The sequence below is a fragment of the Trichogramma pretiosum genome, unplaced genomic scaffold, assembly GCF_000599845.2.
Source record: "Trichogramma pretiosum strain Unisexual culture from Peru unplaced genomic scaffold, Tpre_2.0 scaffold13, whole genome shotgun sequence".
In the NCBI taxonomy this organism is placed as follows: domain Eukaryota; kingdom Metazoa; phylum Arthropoda; class Insecta; order Hymenoptera; family Trichogrammatidae; genus Trichogramma; species Trichogramma pretiosum.
In genome coordinates this window covers 428658-445611 of record NW_019641606.1, presented here as the reverse complement: position 1 = coordinate 445611, position 16954 = coordinate 428658, and the positions used below count along the sequence as shown (strand labels likewise).

Genomic DNA, 16954 nt, shown 5'->3' with positions numbered 1-16954 from the left:
TGCTCCGAAGCGCTCGGCTAGCGCTCTATACACGGCCGCGAGACTGTAATATATATTATTGTCGTCCCAAAAAGCGGTTGCGTACTGAGAGAGGCTCATTGTAAATTGGACCTTAATTTTGTAACGCTCTCGCGCTGACTGACTCGCTGCTATTGTTTGTGTATTTGTATCGCGAGTGAAGTGACGCTTATTATGATGATCGCAACCACTGTGCGTGATAAGTGAGTTAGTTTATTTTTTACGGAAAATATAGCATTATTGAGGTGTAGCATGTTTCGTCAACGTTGACAGTTTCGACAAAGTAAATATTTATTTTACTCGCTTCAATTTAAGAGGATTGTAATCGTTTATTTAGTTGTTTATGAGTGATTATTATTTGGAAATCGTTAAGGTTTCCGTATAAGTACTACGCTTACTCTTTCAATTTAGTAATAAAAATGTCTAATCAGTTTAGAAATTGAAGTTTTTTCTTAATAACTGTTTGTTTGTTAGGGTCATCAACAATTTGAGCCAATTTTAAGAATAATGTTGTTGTTCAAGAGGTTAATTTTATTTAAAAATTGCTCATATACTTTTGGGCAGCTTAAAAAAAAACTATATCATCAATAACTAATCAAATAAGTTTACCAAAATAAAAAATTGAGTCGAGTACTTGTGAAATCAAACTTTATTAAGTCAGTACTATACTAGTCATTTTGCAAAATAAAATCATTATTTTATGTATTTTTATAGGAATGTGTTGCTCAATTAGAAAAAAATTTTATGATATCCATAGAGTGAATTGGTCAATATCAAAAACTTATGTAGAAGTGATAACGCCTCCATTACAATTTTGAAAAAAAAACCTACTAATATATTCATGTGAGTATTTCTTGCAAGTACGCTTGACTGTTCTATTTATGTGTGATATAATGTTTTCAAAGCTACATTGATCTGATATAGAAAGTAGTTTTACGCACAGCTACATATATTAGAATTACCTATAAAAATGAAATTTCTGTAATATAGAGTTGAATTGATTTATTTTTTTTCATTCAACACTTTATGTTACTGCAATGTAGCTTAGCAGATCAATAGCAACAATTCATGAATCGTAGACAAAATCATTATTGAAAATCATCGTACGTTTCATTTTCAGCTCATCATGCATAACAAATTCCTACGAAGTACCATCCTTGTTACTTTTTTATTATCATTAGCCTGTGTAAGCTTAGTTTGCACATCATTAGTGACAGACCACTGGATAGAATCCAAGCCATCTCGCAAACGTAATCCTTCTGAGAGTTCAGGCCATATTAATTTTGGTCTTTTACATGGGAGAAAGGAGCTAGATGTTTCTGTTGGGGTGCGGTTTCATGAAATACAAGGTATTATTCATTTTTTTATCCTAGATATATGATAACATTTTATTCGACGTAAATTCACGCCTATTTTGTGTGAAAAAAAATCTTCGCTAATAATATGGAAATATTCGTCGAAAATTCACGCTAGTTACAAGAAATTTTGTCGGTTACTTTTATGCATCTATTGTTACGTGTCGTGCGAACACCTGTCGTCAAAACTCTCAAAGTGCAGTTGGTGCACAAGAGCATACATCATTTTACCCCCACCACAATATTTTTTCGCACACTCAGTCTACATAAATGCCCATTGAAATCTTGAAATAAATTAATGCCTTGTACAAATTTTTTTCATACATCGAACTTTCGTACATAATTTGAATAATTAGATGTTTGAAGAAGTATATAATTCTTATATTTTTCACAGATTATCAGTGATTAATTTTTGTATTTTTGAAATTTTCAGTTTTAAAATTATTGAATGAACATCCGCAAATATTATCCTGGGATCTATGGTGTGTCACTTTAATCTCCATCATACTCATGCTCTCATGTTCGGTGTCATCTGCATTTTTATCTCTTATAAATACTGTGATTGTTCCTCAATATAAGCTATTCGGAGTTTTTGGAATTTTTACTTCCAATATTTTAGCGAGTAAGTTTTTGTACGAAAAAAATTTATGCAATCGATATATTTACCAATTAAAATAACACCATTTCCTGTGATTATAGTTGTCTTGTCTATTATCTGCTCAACAACGTGGTATGCACAATGCCATCTGAAACTCTACCACAATGTCTTAACAGAACAAGATTTGGACAATTTTTGGACAAGCGAAGGAGCGACGACTCTGGGTTACTCTTTTTGGTAAGTAAATTAGCACCAAAGAATTTTATTAGTATGTTTTTTATCGATACTTGAACTAGTGTCTAAATCAAGCCAATTAGCATAACCAGTGGCGTTTCATACATTCGATAAATTTTTTTTTTTACAGGTTGATAATCGTCGTCGGCGTTCTGCACGTGATCAATCTACTTTTACTCAAGTGGAGTACCCTTAAAGGTGGGCGTAAACGACAAGAAACGCTCAATCCTCTAGAAGAAAAAATGGTCGGAGCTATAATGCTATACTGAAGTACTTACTTTTTTACAATTGATGTTTTTCAATGTACTTTCGAGCATGCAGTATTTTTTTTTTCTTAATTTGAAGAAAATTTTCTTTTTTTTTCATATCGATAATTTTCTCGAAACGCGATCCGTCCAGAAAAAAAGTGAGCTTAGTCGTAAGAATTTATTAAAATGTAAAATGCTTATGATTGCACGTTGCGTGACACAAGCATGCCATTTAATTGTATTTTATACAATATTATTCGCGATTCCATGTAATGTATATGTATGTACGTTTAATCGATAGATCTCAAGTATTGCAATTATGAATATTTTGTAAAAAGAAATTTAAAATTCAAATCATATTTTTTATTTTTATCGCTTGTTTTAAGATGCAATGGTTCAAAATTTATGTAGCACACAAATGTTTAGATGTTTATTATTTTTTGTAAAAAAAAAATTATCAAAATTTGTTTTATAATTTTATATAAAAATAAGTCTGCCTTTTAAAGTCTGAATCAACAAGATACTTCCGTAAACTAGGGGAGCACAACTACTAGTATATAGCATTATGTATAAAAAATCACTCACTATCAACTCGTGTATCTTCTTTCATTCGACCCTCCATTCATTGTATTCCTATTCCCAACTATGAATGAATTTTTAGACGTATGCGGCGGGGAACATTACATGTCAATTTTACCGATCATTGAAAAAAGAACAAATAGCAGTGAGAATCAACATAACGATCGTTCTTACGAAGAGTATCACCGTTCCACTGATGCGCGATCAAAAAAATCTCTCCTGAAAATTTGCGGAGAAAAAAAACTCTTTTTCGAAGATGAGGTCAAGAAAATCTCTCCAAAAGAGAAGAGAGATTTTCTTGACCGCTTTTTTGAAAGAGAGTTTTTTTTCGCCTCAGATTTCTAAAAGTGATTTTTTTGACTCGCGTTTCTGTACAAAGCAAAAATAGTTTAAAATTTACGAGCACTAAATTATCGACAAATTCAATTAGCGTAAATACCGCTTCGTAATCTGAAGCTCGATAAACGACTTTTCGCCGTGTACCTTTAGGCGCATAATGAAAATTGTCGTACGGGCAAGCGTGAGTGGTCGCGAGATAACATAATTCGAGCACTAATCGGGTTTTGAGTGACGGACCAAAATAAATTTTTATTAGATCCCCGTCGGCGGTATATAATGTGCACCGTCCAGTAGCTCGATAATCGTCCCCCTCCTTGCGTATATACCGATTTTTCGAGATCGGCTGCATTATATAGAGCCGACCTTTGCCGCGCGGCGATTCTGTCTTGTATACTATAGAAAAGCTCGGTTTATAATGGTCTTCTTAATGGGTGAAACTTAAATCGTGCTGTAATTGCGGAGAGATCTGCATAATGTGCCGCCTTTGCGCGCCGCGTTAGAAAATCCATTGCATATTTATATAGCGACTATAGCTGAAGATTGCGATATAACAGAAAAATTAAAGAAACATTGTTAATGTCCCGATACATTAATATCTCGTTGGGAACACGATGCAGCTAATAATTATGATATTCCCGCGTGTGTGAGTGTTCGGGACCCCCTCGCGGGAGGGATTATGAAAGAATACAATAATTTAACGTTATATCCTGTTGCAATACGACCGGCGCCATTTATTATAAATATACACAACGCAAACTAGATCCTTTCAAAATAATATAATCTGCTGGCATTCCTTCATTTTTTTCATACATATATATATGTATGTGTATGCATTGCGCGCTTGATCTATCCGCTATATAGCATTGCAAAGCCAGTATATAGTAGTCAAGAGAGAGCCAAGCGTGATATTACAACATTTATTATGTGCCACGCTTGGCTTGGCTATATTAGCCTGCTACAGCATAGTAGTAGTAGTCTAAAGATGGCAATGAACTAAATCGTTTAGAGCTACTACAAACTACCGAGCTGTAATCACATGGTTTTTTACGTGTATTACGCCCATAGATATCGCCGCGAGCTACGCGAGGCAACGATCGGCGTTAATTCCTTATCCATGTCGATTTTCCAGTAGTTTCGCAGCTTGCACGCAGATACATGCGCGACTCGAGTACTTTTATACGTGCATACGACATATTTTATGTACGGCAAGCGAAACGAGTACATAAAAATCGTCATGATAATGATAAATCAATAAATGGGAAAAGTCGAGTTCTCGTTTTTTAACGCGGCCTCGATTTCTATCCGACGCCTGCTCGTGCAGGAATGGAAAATCAAGTAACCCAAGGAGCGCGAAGGAAGCTCACGGATAAAGCGATGCAAGTGTGCACACAGCGACACAACAGAGAGACAGATGTAAATTTATGAAAATTGAAGAAAATTACACTGGACGAGATTTTAATAAGCGCGACAGATTCATAACAACGCTCAGAGCTCGAAAAGTCGATCGATCGATCGGCGCGGCGCGCGGAGAATAACACACGGATTTAATCGAGAGAGAAATATAATTGTTTTCTATATATAATACGATCGCATAATAATGGAATATCATTTTACGCTCTATTTCTGATTTTTTTTTTTGCATTCTTCTTGGAACTTATTTTATTCGGATCCTATTTGATGTATTTGTTTTTTTTTTTTTTTTTTTTTTTTTTTTTTTTTTTTTTTTTTTTTTTTTTTTTTTTTTTTTTTTTTTTTTTTTTTTTTTTTTTTTTTTTTTTTTTTTTTTTTTTTTTTTTTTTTTTTTTTTTTTTTTTTTTTTTTTTTTTTTTTTTTTTTTTTTTTTTTTTTTTTTTTTTTTTTTTTTTTTTTTTTTTTTTTTTTTTTTTTTTTTTTTTTTTTTTTTTTTTTTTTTTTTTTTTTTTTTTTTTTTTTTTTTTTTTTTTTTTTTTTTTTTTTTTTTTTTTTTTTTTTTTTTTTTTTTTTTTTTTTTTTTTTTTTTTTTTTTTTTTTTTTTTTTTTTTTTTTTTTTTTTTTTTTTTTTTTTTTTTTTTTTTTTTTTTTTTTTTTTTTTTTTTTTTTTTTTTTTTTTTTTTTTTTTTTTTTTTTTTTTTTTTTTTTTTTTTTTTTTTTTTTTTTTTTTTTTTTTTTTTTTTTTTTTTTTTTTTTTTTTTTTTTTTTTTTTTTTTTTTTTTTTTTTACGAAAAAAGTACAAGCGTAACGCCAGTCGAGTTATAAATTATTTTGTAACTGCTGACGAAAGAAACTGTGTAAGCGTACGTATTCGCGCGCGCGTAGTGCGCTAAATTAATGCAACCCGCGGTGTGTATAATATGATAGATATCCTCGAATAATTTCTCATTAGAAGAAAAAAAAATATTATAAGAAGGAAAAAAAATTTACACGAAATCTGGAACGGCGAGAGGAAAAAAAAATATTCATTCTTACGAATGCGTAAAATAAAAAAGTTGTACTATCTACGCACGCGGCGCAACGTCGCGCGCTTACGCACTCTTCGAGCTTTTTCCTCAATCAAACTCAATCTACGGCTTTATATACTGCTACTACTACTACTACTACTACAGCTGTCGAGCGTGTTCAATTGAATCGAAAGCACGCGTACATAAATAAGAAAAAAAAAAAAACTCGTCGGTGAAGTTGCGGCTAGAGAGAGAAAAAAAAATCTGATAAAGGACGCGCGGCTCGATCGATTCTAAATATATGCGTATAATGTATATTATATTAATAAAAAAAAATAACGTTTATATACATGTATATTACGAGGAAAAAAAAATTATTTCATATATTAAGACAGTGAGAGAGAGAGAGGCTCGCGTTAAACTTGCGACTGTCCAGTCTTGCAAGATTGACTTACGTATCTCCACGGGCCGGTCGCCTATATACTCTTATAAGCATATACGGTACGTATACCCGACTACAATAGAGGGAGAGCTCGCGCCGCGAGCATAAGCGCGAGAGTCGAGTCTGGAGCTTGCCTCGGCCTAAAGAAATACAACGCTAAATGGCCAAAGTCATTCAGCGCCCGAGTACTGAAACGGATCGTTTGGTTTTCTGCGAATGGATAGCACACGACTCGTGCGCGCGTAGCTATAGCCCCGCGCACGAGCTCCAAAAAAATTGAAACAATATAAAAGTGGTGAAAATTGATCATTTTTTCGGGAGTGAGAGTGAATAAAAAAATCGATCGTGAGATAAAATCCATTAGGGTGCGTGCAAGTGCTAAGTTTATAAATAAAGAAAAAAAAAACGAATAAATAAATTGAATTGATTTACATGCTTGATTGAATTATGCGATGTATTTGAGGCGCTACATAATTCATCGCATCGCACGTTAATTAATATATTAGTTGTCTAAGTCGGGCGGATTCATTTCAAGCGCATCGTCCATGGGCAACTAACGCGACGCGTAGCGAATAGTAATCGATACACGATCTCTTTGACGCGAGGCTTTCGAATGAAAATTATTGTATATTCGATTACATTTCGCGCTCGCGCAGTGCAGCGTTGATTTTCTCTTATTCTCGATCGATCTCATCTTCTGTGTTATAAAGCTCAAATACTTGTGAAGTGCTTCGTCCGTCAATTACTTGAAATATTTCTTTTTCAATCCCGTGTCGATTCTTTTGTTTTTCTATTCGAGTCAGTGTGGCGAAAAATCCAAAAGTATACAGTAGCAGAAAAGCGTTGGCGCGTTGACGCTTCTAAACGACGCCACGATGACGATCATAACGCGCATAAATCGGTTGACATGTAATGGCGCGTCGCGCACACGTCGTCGAGTTTAGAGCGTGGCATCCCGACTAGACGTTCGTTCGTTAAAGCGTATAACGCATCTGCTATATTGTATGCATAGCAGCAGCAGCAGCAGCGCGTCGTCGCACTAATGCGTAGATAATAGCACGGAAGAGATTGTTACGAAAGACATTTTGATTGAACGTCTAAAGTTACGTTCCCTCGATCTTTTTTTTTTTTTTTTTTTGTTCATATTCTCTCTCTTCCTTTTCTTTCGTTGATTTTTTTCGTCATCGTTTCACCATTGTTCAGCGCGGCAGCCCCGCGTCAAATCCGGTGGACCCACGGGGGGGCTTGGAGATAATTAGCTGCAGCAGCAGTAGCAGCCTCGCGCGCGTTGGGATCGACGAATAGGTAGTCGCTCGTGGTGCGAGGTACTTGGAGCAGCTTCGTGCCTCTGAGGAACGAGAGAATCTCCCTCGTCGAATGGTATTTTAATTTTTTTCGTGTTTTTGGTTGTTATTTTTACAGAAGATGGATGGTCAAAAGTCCGTTTTGGAGGGCGAGAGGGTCGATCGTCCTGGCGACTCCTTTTTCTCGGTCCTGGCGAAAACCGTACGGGATGCACCGAACAACAAGGCAATCATTTATACAGGTAAGCCCAAACGATATGGGCGATTCCTTCGGAAGATTCGTCAAATACGTTATTGTAATTTTTTTGCTCCAAACGTATTATGATCGGGAGTCGAGGATATGAACTTTCATATTTGTATATACGAGTGTGCGTATACATACCGCCCGTAATACGAAATCGCACTGCACTTTCACTTGTAATTAACCCGAGTTCCTCGCACTTAAACATTTCGGGATATATATACGTATATTGCAACTTGTTAAATTGGAGTTTCACTTTTTGGTTACTGCACACAATTCGGGTGATTTTCCGTGCAGTATATGAATACGAAAAACGAAAAATTACTTATTTGCATGTACGCAGACGTCGCTGGAAACTGCAAAACGATCTCGTACCAGCAGCTGCGCGACGCGTCGAATCGCATCGCCAAATTCCTCAAAAAGCAGGCGGGCGCGAAGAAGAATAAAATAATCGCCGTGTCGCTGAGGCCCAGCGAGCTGCTGCCCGTGATTCTCCTGGCCGTGATGAAGAGCGGCTGCGCCTACCTGCCGATCGACGTCGATTTCCCGGCCGATCGGATCAGGCACATTCTGCGCGACTCCAAGGCTGCCTTCTGTATAACCGATAACGAAGGTGAGCAGCGAAATTCATCAACATCGTATAATAGCATTTTATGATTCTTTCATGTAAGGATTTCTCATTGTCGCGTCTGCTGCACTGACATTTTAATTACATTGTTTTTTCTTCGATCCAATTCGACTCAAATTATTCCGATATGCGTGAATTAATTTTCAGTTGAGCCGATAATTAGCAGCGAGGTGCTCACCATTTCTGTCAAGCGGATATTAATAGAGCTGGAAAACGAGACGAAGGACTTCCAAGTCGAGAACGAAGAAAGCACGAATATAGCCATTGTCTTGTACACCTCGGGCAGCACGGGAACGCCGAAAGGTCAGATCGATCATATTTTTTTTTTCATTTTTTTTTTTTCGCAATAAATTAGAATAATAACCCAAGCGATAATTTATAGGCGTCAAGCTGCCGTACTCCGCGCTCATGAACAGGCTCGAGTGGCAATGGAGGCAGCTGCCTTACGGGCCCAGCGAGACCCGCTGCATCTGCAAGACCGCCTTGACGTTCGTCGACAGCGTTTCCGAAATCTGGAGTCCTCTGTTGCAGGGACGAACGCTGGTCGTGGTGCCCAAGATAGTGACGAAGAATCCGGAGAAATTCATCGAATTGCTCGATGAATACGAGGTAAGTTTTTGAGCGAGCGACGAAATTTTTACAATTATCTAATTTACGTTTCGATTTTTTTACGTTTTAGATTCAGCGAATCGTTTTAGTACCGTCTCTGTTGAAGTCTATGCTCGCTTGCTTGAACTTCCAGGTAAAAATATGACATAAATCAATATTAATAAGCTCGTAAAAACTTTAGTGAAAAGAAAAAAAACGAGGAAAATTTGCAAACAGAAAAACAAGGAAAATCTCAAGAATCTAAATCTGTGGGTCTGCTCGGGCGAGACGCTGATCCCATCCGTGGTCGAGGACTTTTTCAATCACTTTGACGACGGACGCAAAACCATCGCCAACTTTTACGGCAGCACGGAGATCATGGGCGACGTTACCTTCTACCTGATCAGAAAAGGCGACGAGTTTTTGAAACGAAATTTAGTGCCGATCGGTAATGGATCTGTGCAATCGTCGTCGTCGTAGCGATGCGTAATAAATTTTCACGATTTTTCTTTCTTACTTTTTTGTTTTACGACAGGACGTCCGTTGGATAATTGCGTGGCTTACATAGTCGACGAGCGGCTGAACTTAGTGCCAAGCGGGGAAATCGGCGAGCTATTGATAGCCGGCAAAAATCTGGCCGAGGGTTATCTCAACGACTCCAATCATCACAAGTTTACCAAAAATCCGATCGACACGAATAGCAGTGGTGAGTGACCTCGAACGCAACTCTTTTTTTTTGTACTATACCGTTCGAAAGTAACGATAAAAAAAAAAAACAAGGAAAAAAAGAATAATTTATTGGATCTCGTTTTTTTTACAGAATATTCAAAAGTATTTCGAACCGGCGATTATGCAAAAATCCAGGCGGGTCAATTATTGTACGAGGGCAGACAGGATACTCAGATCAAAATTCGCGGCAACAGGGTCGACATCACGGAAATCGAAAAAGTCGTGCAGAAACTGGAAGAAGTCAGGGAGGCCGTCGTTCTGGCTTGCGACACGACCAGCTCCGAAAAGGTATGCGGTGCACTTTGAAAAAGTGATAAAAACCACGTCAAACACGGTCAACATTCAATTAAAAGAATAATAAAATAAAATAAAATGAAAAAAATTTCCGAGAAACTACAAAAATGTGCAGCTTCTCGCGGATTTTATCGATATATGGACTGTATAATACGGTGATTAAATGAATAATGGATCAATTTTTTTATTTTTTACCGAGTTCATATACTTGTTTTTTTTTTCTTCGCACGAAGCATTACTGAATTGAAATAGTGTTTAATCAATAAAATTTATATAATTGTATTAACATAAGAAAAAAACTACACGTGCCGTAGCTACAATTTTTTTGTTTGATCTTTATAGGTATTGTTGTGCTTCATTGTTACGAGCAAGTCGGATGTACGCGTCGAAGACGTCAATTCCAAACTCGAGAAGTCCTTGATATCGTACATGATTCCGCAAGTCATTATCGTCGAAAGTCTTCCCCTTTTGACGAATGGAAAGACCGATCGGCAACAATTGTTGAAATTGTACAGATCCATGAACGAGAGCAGTAAGGCTTTTTATGGCCATATTTGGGTTTAACAATGTCATTGATGATTTTTTTTCATTTTTGTAGAAGAGACCGATTTCGACTTCAGCGATGTGCCGAATTCCGAATTGAGAAAAGCTCAAGTTCTCTATCACATTTTGGCATCGGTCGTTGGCTTGAAGGACAAGGCGAAAATCAATTTACAGTCCAATTTTTATGAGCTGGGTGGAAACTCGTTGAATTCGGTTTACATGGTACTGAAATTAAGAGAAAAAGGATTCTTCATCGGTATTACTGATTTTATCATCGCCAAATCGATCGGAGAAATTTTGTCAAAATTAAGCAGCGATAAGGAATCGGAGAATCAAGAATCGGATAAGAGCAAGGAGTTTCAGATGGAAATGTTGAACGACAGTCATAAAAACGAAGTTATCGAGTGAGTTTTTGAAAAAAATATTAATTAATATTTAAACTTTGCACGAGTAAACGAGTGTATTTTTTTGTTGTCTCCGCAGAATGATAACCGAAAGTTTCATCACCAAAGCCGACCTTGAGAGGTGGTTACTTCCCGACATAAAACACGAGGACTACAGTGTCTTGATGCATGAATTATGGGTTCCACTCGTTGAAAAAAACCTCAGCTTCATTATAAAATCGACGAAAGACAGCAAGATGCTATCCGTGGCTCTGAACTTCGACGCGCGTGACGAGCCCGAGGTGCACATCGACTCCAAACTCTCCATTATCTTCGACTTTTTGGAGTCGATCGAGGCGCCGGTGCGCGAGGGTAAACTGCCCCAGGGCAAAGGGCAGATCTTTCACACGTTCATGATGGCGACGAGCAACGATCTCAGCCCGGCGGAAAATGTCATCATGATGAGACTCATGGAGGAAAAATGCCTCGAGGTGGCCAAGACAAATAACTTCGCTGGAATTTTAACGACGAACACGAGTCCACTGACACAGGTATTAATATTATTTTTTTATGTTAATAAAGCAGGTTTGTTGTTTCTGTTTTTGATTCGAAGCGATCGATATTTACGTAAATAAATTGAAATTATTTCAGCAACTCGGTACGGATGTTTTTAAATACGACGTCATGTCGGACTACCAAGTCAATCGATACGTTGCACCGGACGGCACGAAACCCTTTGGAGAAGCCGAGGACAGTCAAAGGGCTGTCGTTTCTTGGAAAAAAATAGAATACTCTTGAGTTAAAAGAAAAGAAGAAGATATTTTTATAGTATTATTACATGATGAGATTCGATCTATTTTACTGTTAACATAATTTACCTGCAACTAATGTAAAATTGACTAAATGTAATATAATAATAGTTGAATAATAAATTGCAGTTGTTATAAATTATTGGAGATTTTAATTTAAAAAATGTCAGTGTAAGGATAATTTTAAAAGTGATCTAAAGATGTAATTTTACTTTAACTCATAATTCTTAAGTTTATTCACAAAAACACATATTTACATGGAATCAAAACATTATCTATAGCTGAGCTTTCAGTTCAGCTTTTTCATCATTAGATTCAGATTTTTCTTCTTTCAGTTCAGCATCATCTTCTTTTTCTGGTTCTTCTTTTTTTACATTTTTTATATGATTCAAATTAAATCGTTTCAAAGTTCTTATTGTTTTATCACAGCTTATACCCCTTCTGACTATGCGAAATTCTCCTGCAATCGATAGGTCTACTATTGTTGAACCCCTCCTCCACGAATTGCTGTATGATTTATTTTCCATTTTTTCAAAAAATATACCATCTAACTTTGGCCATAATTCTTCAAATTCTGTAGGGTGAAGCGTACTTCTAGCATTGCTAACATTTGCACTAGTTAAAGCTATTGGCTCTCTTAAAAATTTCACAACATCTGTCACAAATTTGTGCTTTGGTACCCTTACACCAATGTTAGTAATTCCAGGATTTAAATATTCTTTTAGACTGTCTTTTTTTTTTAATATTAGAGTAGTAGGTCCTGGTAATAATGCATTAATTAGACCTTCTGGTAAGTCTTGTGTGTGTGCCCAATTAACAATTTCATCTGGTTCCGATAAACTAAAATATAAATTGGTTATTACAAACATATCAAGCAATTTGGAATAAATTCACAGAAAAAATAAATAGAATTGTGAAAAAAATTACCATATAGCTAAAGGCTTGTTGGAATCTCTCTGTTTGATTTCATATAATTTGGATATAGATTCTTCATTTTGCGCCAGACCAGCTATACCATAAATAGTATCTGTGGGTAAAGCAATAATTTTTCCTGCCTTCAATAACTCAGCAGCAATAGCAGCAGATCGGATACCCCCACAAAACCATTGTTTACCACGTGGTAAATGCTTAATCATTTCTTTAGCATTGTTTAAATGAAATTTAACAGGCCCCATGTGAATCTGATCCATGATGAAAAACAACTAAAATTCATTATAAAACTCTTTATTAAATTACCCAAAATATACATGTCATGTGCATAAATGATTATCTTACAACAGAAACTATTTTTCAATAAAAATATAAACTACAATCACAACTGGAACGTACAAATTAATTAGAAGTAGATTTAGTCTCGCCAGTTATGACAGCACTGTGGATTGCAGCATCTGTAAAATGTTGTCATAGGCTCATCGGCAGACCGAGTTTGAATTTGCATGAAATAAGCTCTAGGATGAGCGCATTTTGGACAACGCTCATCTGTTGCATCAACGTTTTCCCAAGCGGCCGATCCTCCTAGTACATCATCAACTTCCTTTAGCTTAGGATATGTGTTACTGCGTATGGATCCAGTAACTTTACAAATGTAAGGACAAGTTCTACATTTAAAACGAACTCCCGCATGATCTTCATCTAATTGTAAAAGATTGCTACACCATGGGCAAAATTTAAGCATTTTTTTTTAACAATCCAATTCAATGACCGATACAAAAGCAATTCCTGTAACAATATATTTTTTTTGAAGTTAGAATGCAGTCGTGATAATACATTGTTTTATACCAAACTATTCTACCAAACTATTAATCAGGCCATTATCACAATGATGCAACGATTTTGAGAAAACTTGAAAAATAGTTTTCTGTTGTAATTTAACCTTTTAAAATCAATTTAAATTAACGACATTTGACATCAAAAAGTGCAAAATTGTGTGAAAAAACTGAATTGTCAACATACCTTTGAGCTTATTTTTTAAATGTTATTCGTTGTTTTGATTATTTTAACACCATTCACGGATTCACGAATTGTAATAGTCACGTGTAGTGGAAGCGGAACTGTTTTTGACTGATTCGGCAATACAGCGGCTTTATTACACCATGTGTGTGGACGAATTATGACAAGTCTTCGGTCTTCCTACAATCGCTGTGGACAAGCTAGAATTCTCATGCTTAACGCACGAGGTCGCTTTGGTAAGTAGTAACTGCATTCATTGATTGACGTGTCACACAACCGAACCGCTTCATTTTGAGACTTGCAGCAGAACGTAGGATAGCCTTTGAAGTTTGCGGGCGTATATAACATAAACATTATAACATAACCCAGTATGTACAGGCTCTTGAGTTATTCGCTGTCGTAGCATAAAGTAGCGAATTGTTTGTTGTTTTTATTGAATAAAAGCAACTCTGTGCAATAAATTGGTATTGACCGAAAGTTTCTTCGTGGTACGTTTGCTTTGTATACTAGGAAATTGGTTATAAACACTGTAACAGTCGCTCGAGCATCGTCGAACAATTATTATAAACAATGGATTCCGGCAGTGAAAGTGCAACCACTCCAAAAAGCAATGCCATAGCCAATTCAGTAAACAGTAACAATACAAATTCAGTGCCTGCACAGTCATTTACAAATCAAACGCCGAAATCTCAAACGCTCAAAAGCGATCCTGCAGAACATTCACAGGTACAATAATTTATTTTTAATGAAATGTATTTTTGTGCAGCACATTCTAATAGATGATTTACTTTTTCAGTTTATAACAAAAAAACGATTGCAAAACTTGGTCAAAGAGGTAGACCCATCCGAACAGTTGGACGAGGAAGTAGAAGAAATGCTATTACAGTTGGCTGACGACTTTGTTGAGACAACAATTAGTGCTGCTTGTTTATTAGCTAAACATCGTCATGCTAACACAGTTGAGGTCAAAGATGTTCAATTGCACTTAGGTACAGAGAGTGACATTTACATAATTATTGAAAAAGATGTAAATAGCCACAATAAACTAAAACAAATTTTATTTGCAGAGAAAAACTGGAACATGTGGATACCTGGTTTTGGTACAGATGAAATCAGGCCGTACAAACGATCAACAGTAACAGAATCTCATAAACAGAGATTAGCACTGATACGCAAATGTGTAAAAAAATACTAAAAGTATCCGTAGGTTAATAGTATTGATAGATTTTTACAGTTTTAAGATAACAAAAATAAAATAAAGTACAGAGGACTAATCTTAGGGTTAATAAAGTACTAAGATTATTTTAAAAATCAACTAATGGAGTATAATTTACTATTTTATAAAAGAAAACCAATTACAAGATTTCTAGATTATAATTATTTTCATACTTTACAATAATACTTTGAGTTACTTGAAAAAAAAAAATTTTATTTACATTTATGAATACTTGAGCTCATTGCCAGTTCCATTTCAGCGTCGCCACGTCTATATCGAACAGTTGATTCTTGCTCGCGTTAACGTTCTTCATCCTCCGCACATACACTTTTCGGCTGCCAAGGTCCTGCAGGTATCTGTAATTGTCGGCTAATATGCCCTTGCCGCTCGAGAGCAATCTGAATTTGCTCATCTGTTGAAAGGATATCGGCACGGTCGAGGCGAAGACCATCCACGTGACTGCCTCGTTGCAGGGTGGCGAGGTCAGCGATCCTTTGTAGGTGTAAAAAGTGTCCAAATCGGGCGGTAGCAGCGAGGACAGGGCGAAGGTGTAATTCATTATGGTTTGAGAATTGATCCATTGGACTTCGGCTAGATGAGCGATTATTGGTTTGAGTACTTCGTTATCTTCTTCCTCCAGCTGTGCAGTTAAAAAAATGAGTCTAGCTCTGCATTAAATTTTCTAAATAAAAAAAAAACTTACGTGAAAAAATACCGCTAGTACCGCTAAGCCATCCTCGTGATCGAGGGCCGATTCTACATTCACGTATTTCTTGTTTCGGTGCAACAAGTGCATCTCCAAAGGATATCTAAAAAAAAATTAAGAGATTTGTTGAAATTATACTCTTCCGAAAATCAAGAAAAATAAATGGAAAAACAATTTCACCTTGTTCCGTGTAAAACGTGTTCAGAACCCCGATTGTTCCTTATACCCCAATGAAAATGAAAGCTCTCGAATTCGTATTCTATCTTTTCCTCCAGCATCGCTCCGAATATATACGGGGATTTTGATTTATTTGCCGATTTTTTGCTACTTATAACCACTGAACAAAACGAATCGAATGAATATTTGTAGTAGTACAATTGAAAATAGATATACACCTGTGTGTCCATTATTTTTCATGACCACGGGAGGTCGCAAGAAATTGCGATAACCGATCATTTCCAAGGCCGGAAGTGGCAGAGCTATCGATCGACTCGCAGCTACGATGACGGGAGACTGCCAAGATCCTCCACAGTTGGGATAATCTTTAGGCCAGAGGTGTTGACCTTTAAGTTAGCGATAATTTCTAATGAAATAAAAAAATTATACCAAGAAATATGTTCCAATTCGTACCTGCCTGAGTGTAATCATAAACCAACGGTCCCATACTTCCTACGGTTGGAATTCCTTCAAAAAGAATCGGTTTCGCGAATAAAAAACAATTGAAAGTTACGTAATTTCATTGCGACGTCATTTAAAAGTTACCACCTACCTGATAATGCAATTTCTAGAGCAAAAAGCATAATACACAAAAACATAATATCAACTGAATTCGAATCAATCAAAATCGTAAAATCCCTAATGAAAGTCGACTACTTAATTATCATTTCTTTTATTGAATATTTTAATATTCAACGCACATTGACATAATAACACAAGTAAATCATTTTTTTTTTTAATTAAAGACGCGATACACAACGATTATTAAAGTGAAAAGCGCAACATAATAAGTCACATTCTTTTGTATAAAAGAATTACTAGTTATATCACTTTTAACCGTGACACTCGTCGCAGTGCCTTTGATCTACTAACATTGATGAAAAAAAATGAAAAAAAAAACGAAGAAGTGATATAGTATAAACCAAGTGTGTAAAGATGTGCCCTCCAGTTACGAAAAAATATACCCACGGCAATTCGAGAGGCTAATTAAACGTTGCCGGACATGTTATTATCGTGTCATCGTTGTACTTAATTGCTCGTTACGGGAGTATAAACACACGCGGTATATATATAATGGAAAATTCAACGTGTGCTGTAACGAAGGACGTGTATGCGG

At 36.0% G+C, this 16954-nt stretch overlaps 5 protein-coding genes across 13 annotated transcripts; 3 read left to right on the top strand and 2 right to left on the bottom strand.

Moving 5' to 3' along the window:
- The first annotated feature begins 125 nt into the window (after nt 1-125).
- On the top strand, nt 126-7735 carry LOC111693564 (clarin-3). Of its 4 annotated transcripts, XM_023458399.1 has the most exons (7): nt 147-301; nt 733-861; nt 1139-1367; nt 1807-1995; nt 2073-2208; nt 2336-2475; nt 7653-7735. In XM_023458399.1, the coding sequence occupies exons 3-6, from the start codon at nt 1145-1147 to the stop codon at nt 2472-2474; spliced, it is 687 nt and encodes a 228-aa protein (XP_023314167.1). In that variant the 5' UTR covers nt 147-301; nt 733-861; nt 1139-1144; the 3' UTR covers nt 2475; nt 7653-7735. The 4 variants fall into 4 exon arrangements, with proteins under 4 accessions (XP_023314168.1, XP_023314167.1, XP_023314166.1 ...); XM_023458400.1 differs by lacking the exon at nt 7653-7735 and having other exon boundaries at nt 126-221; nt 2336-3044; XM_023458398.1 differs by lacking the exon at nt 7653-7735 and having other exon boundaries at nt 148-301; nt 2336-3044.
- LOC106652027 (dimodular nonribosomal peptide synthase) lies at nt 6664-11824 on the top strand. Its single transcript, XM_023458397.1, has 12 exons — nt 6664-7776; nt 8119-8388; nt 8551-8706; nt 8786-9012; nt 9083-9145; nt 9229-9439; nt 9527-9697; nt 9812-10008; nt 10357-10546; nt 10613-10961; nt 11041-11491; nt 11592-11824. Exons 1-12 carry the CDS (start codon nt 7656-7658, stop codon nt 11736-11738), a joined length of 2553 nt encoding a protein of 850 aa, XP_023314165.1. The 5' UTR covers nt 6664-7655; the 3' UTR covers nt 11739-11824.
- Nucleotides 11825-12012: 188 nt separating this feature from the next.
- LOC106652059 (DNA-directed RNA polymerase III subunit RPC10-like) lies at nt 12013-13832 on the bottom strand. 6 transcript variants are annotated; one of them, XM_023458393.1, is made up of 3 exons: nt 13703-13832; nt 12677-12951; nt 12013-12589 (listed from the first exon to the last, which is right to left on the bottom strand). In XM_023458393.1, the coding sequence occupies exons 2-3, from the start codon at nt 12937-12939 to the stop codon at nt 12025-12027; spliced, it is 828 nt and encodes a 275-aa protein (XP_023314161.1). In that variant the 5' UTR covers nt 12940-12951; nt 13703-13832; the 3' UTR covers nt 12013-12024. The 6 variants fall into 6 exon arrangements, 5 of the variants coding, with proteins under 5 accessions (XP_023314161.1, XP_023314162.1, XP_014226286.2 ...); XM_023458394.1 differs by lacking the exon at nt 13703-13832 and adding an exon at nt 13079-13166; XM_014370800.2 differs by lacking the exon at nt 13703-13832 and adding an exon at nt 13025-13109.
- A 160-nt stretch (nt 13833-13992) lies between these two features.
- LOC106652062 (transcription initiation factor TFIID subunit 12) lies at nt 13993-15028 on the top strand. Its single transcript, XM_014370805.2, has 3 exons — nt 13993-14425; nt 14496-14688; nt 14767-15028. Exons 1-3 carry the CDS (start codon nt 14270-14272, stop codon nt 14892-14894), a joined length of 477 nt encoding a protein of 158 aa, XP_014226291.1. The 5' UTR covers nt 13993-14269; the 3' UTR covers nt 14895-15028.
- Nucleotides 15029-15116: 88 nt separating this feature from the next.
- Nucleotides 15117-16887, bottom strand: LOC106652023 (carbonic anhydrase-like). Its single transcript, XM_014370740.2, has 6 exons — nt 16391-16887; nt 16252-16305; nt 16017-16184; nt 15802-15958; nt 15619-15724; nt 15117-15555 (listed from the first exon to the last, which is right to left on the bottom strand). Exons 1-6 carry the CDS (start codon nt 16434-16436, stop codon nt 15154-15156), a joined length of 933 nt encoding a protein of 310 aa, XP_014226226.1. The 5' UTR covers nt 16437-16887; the 3' UTR covers nt 15117-15153.
- Nucleotides 16888-16954: the final 67 nt, after the last annotated feature.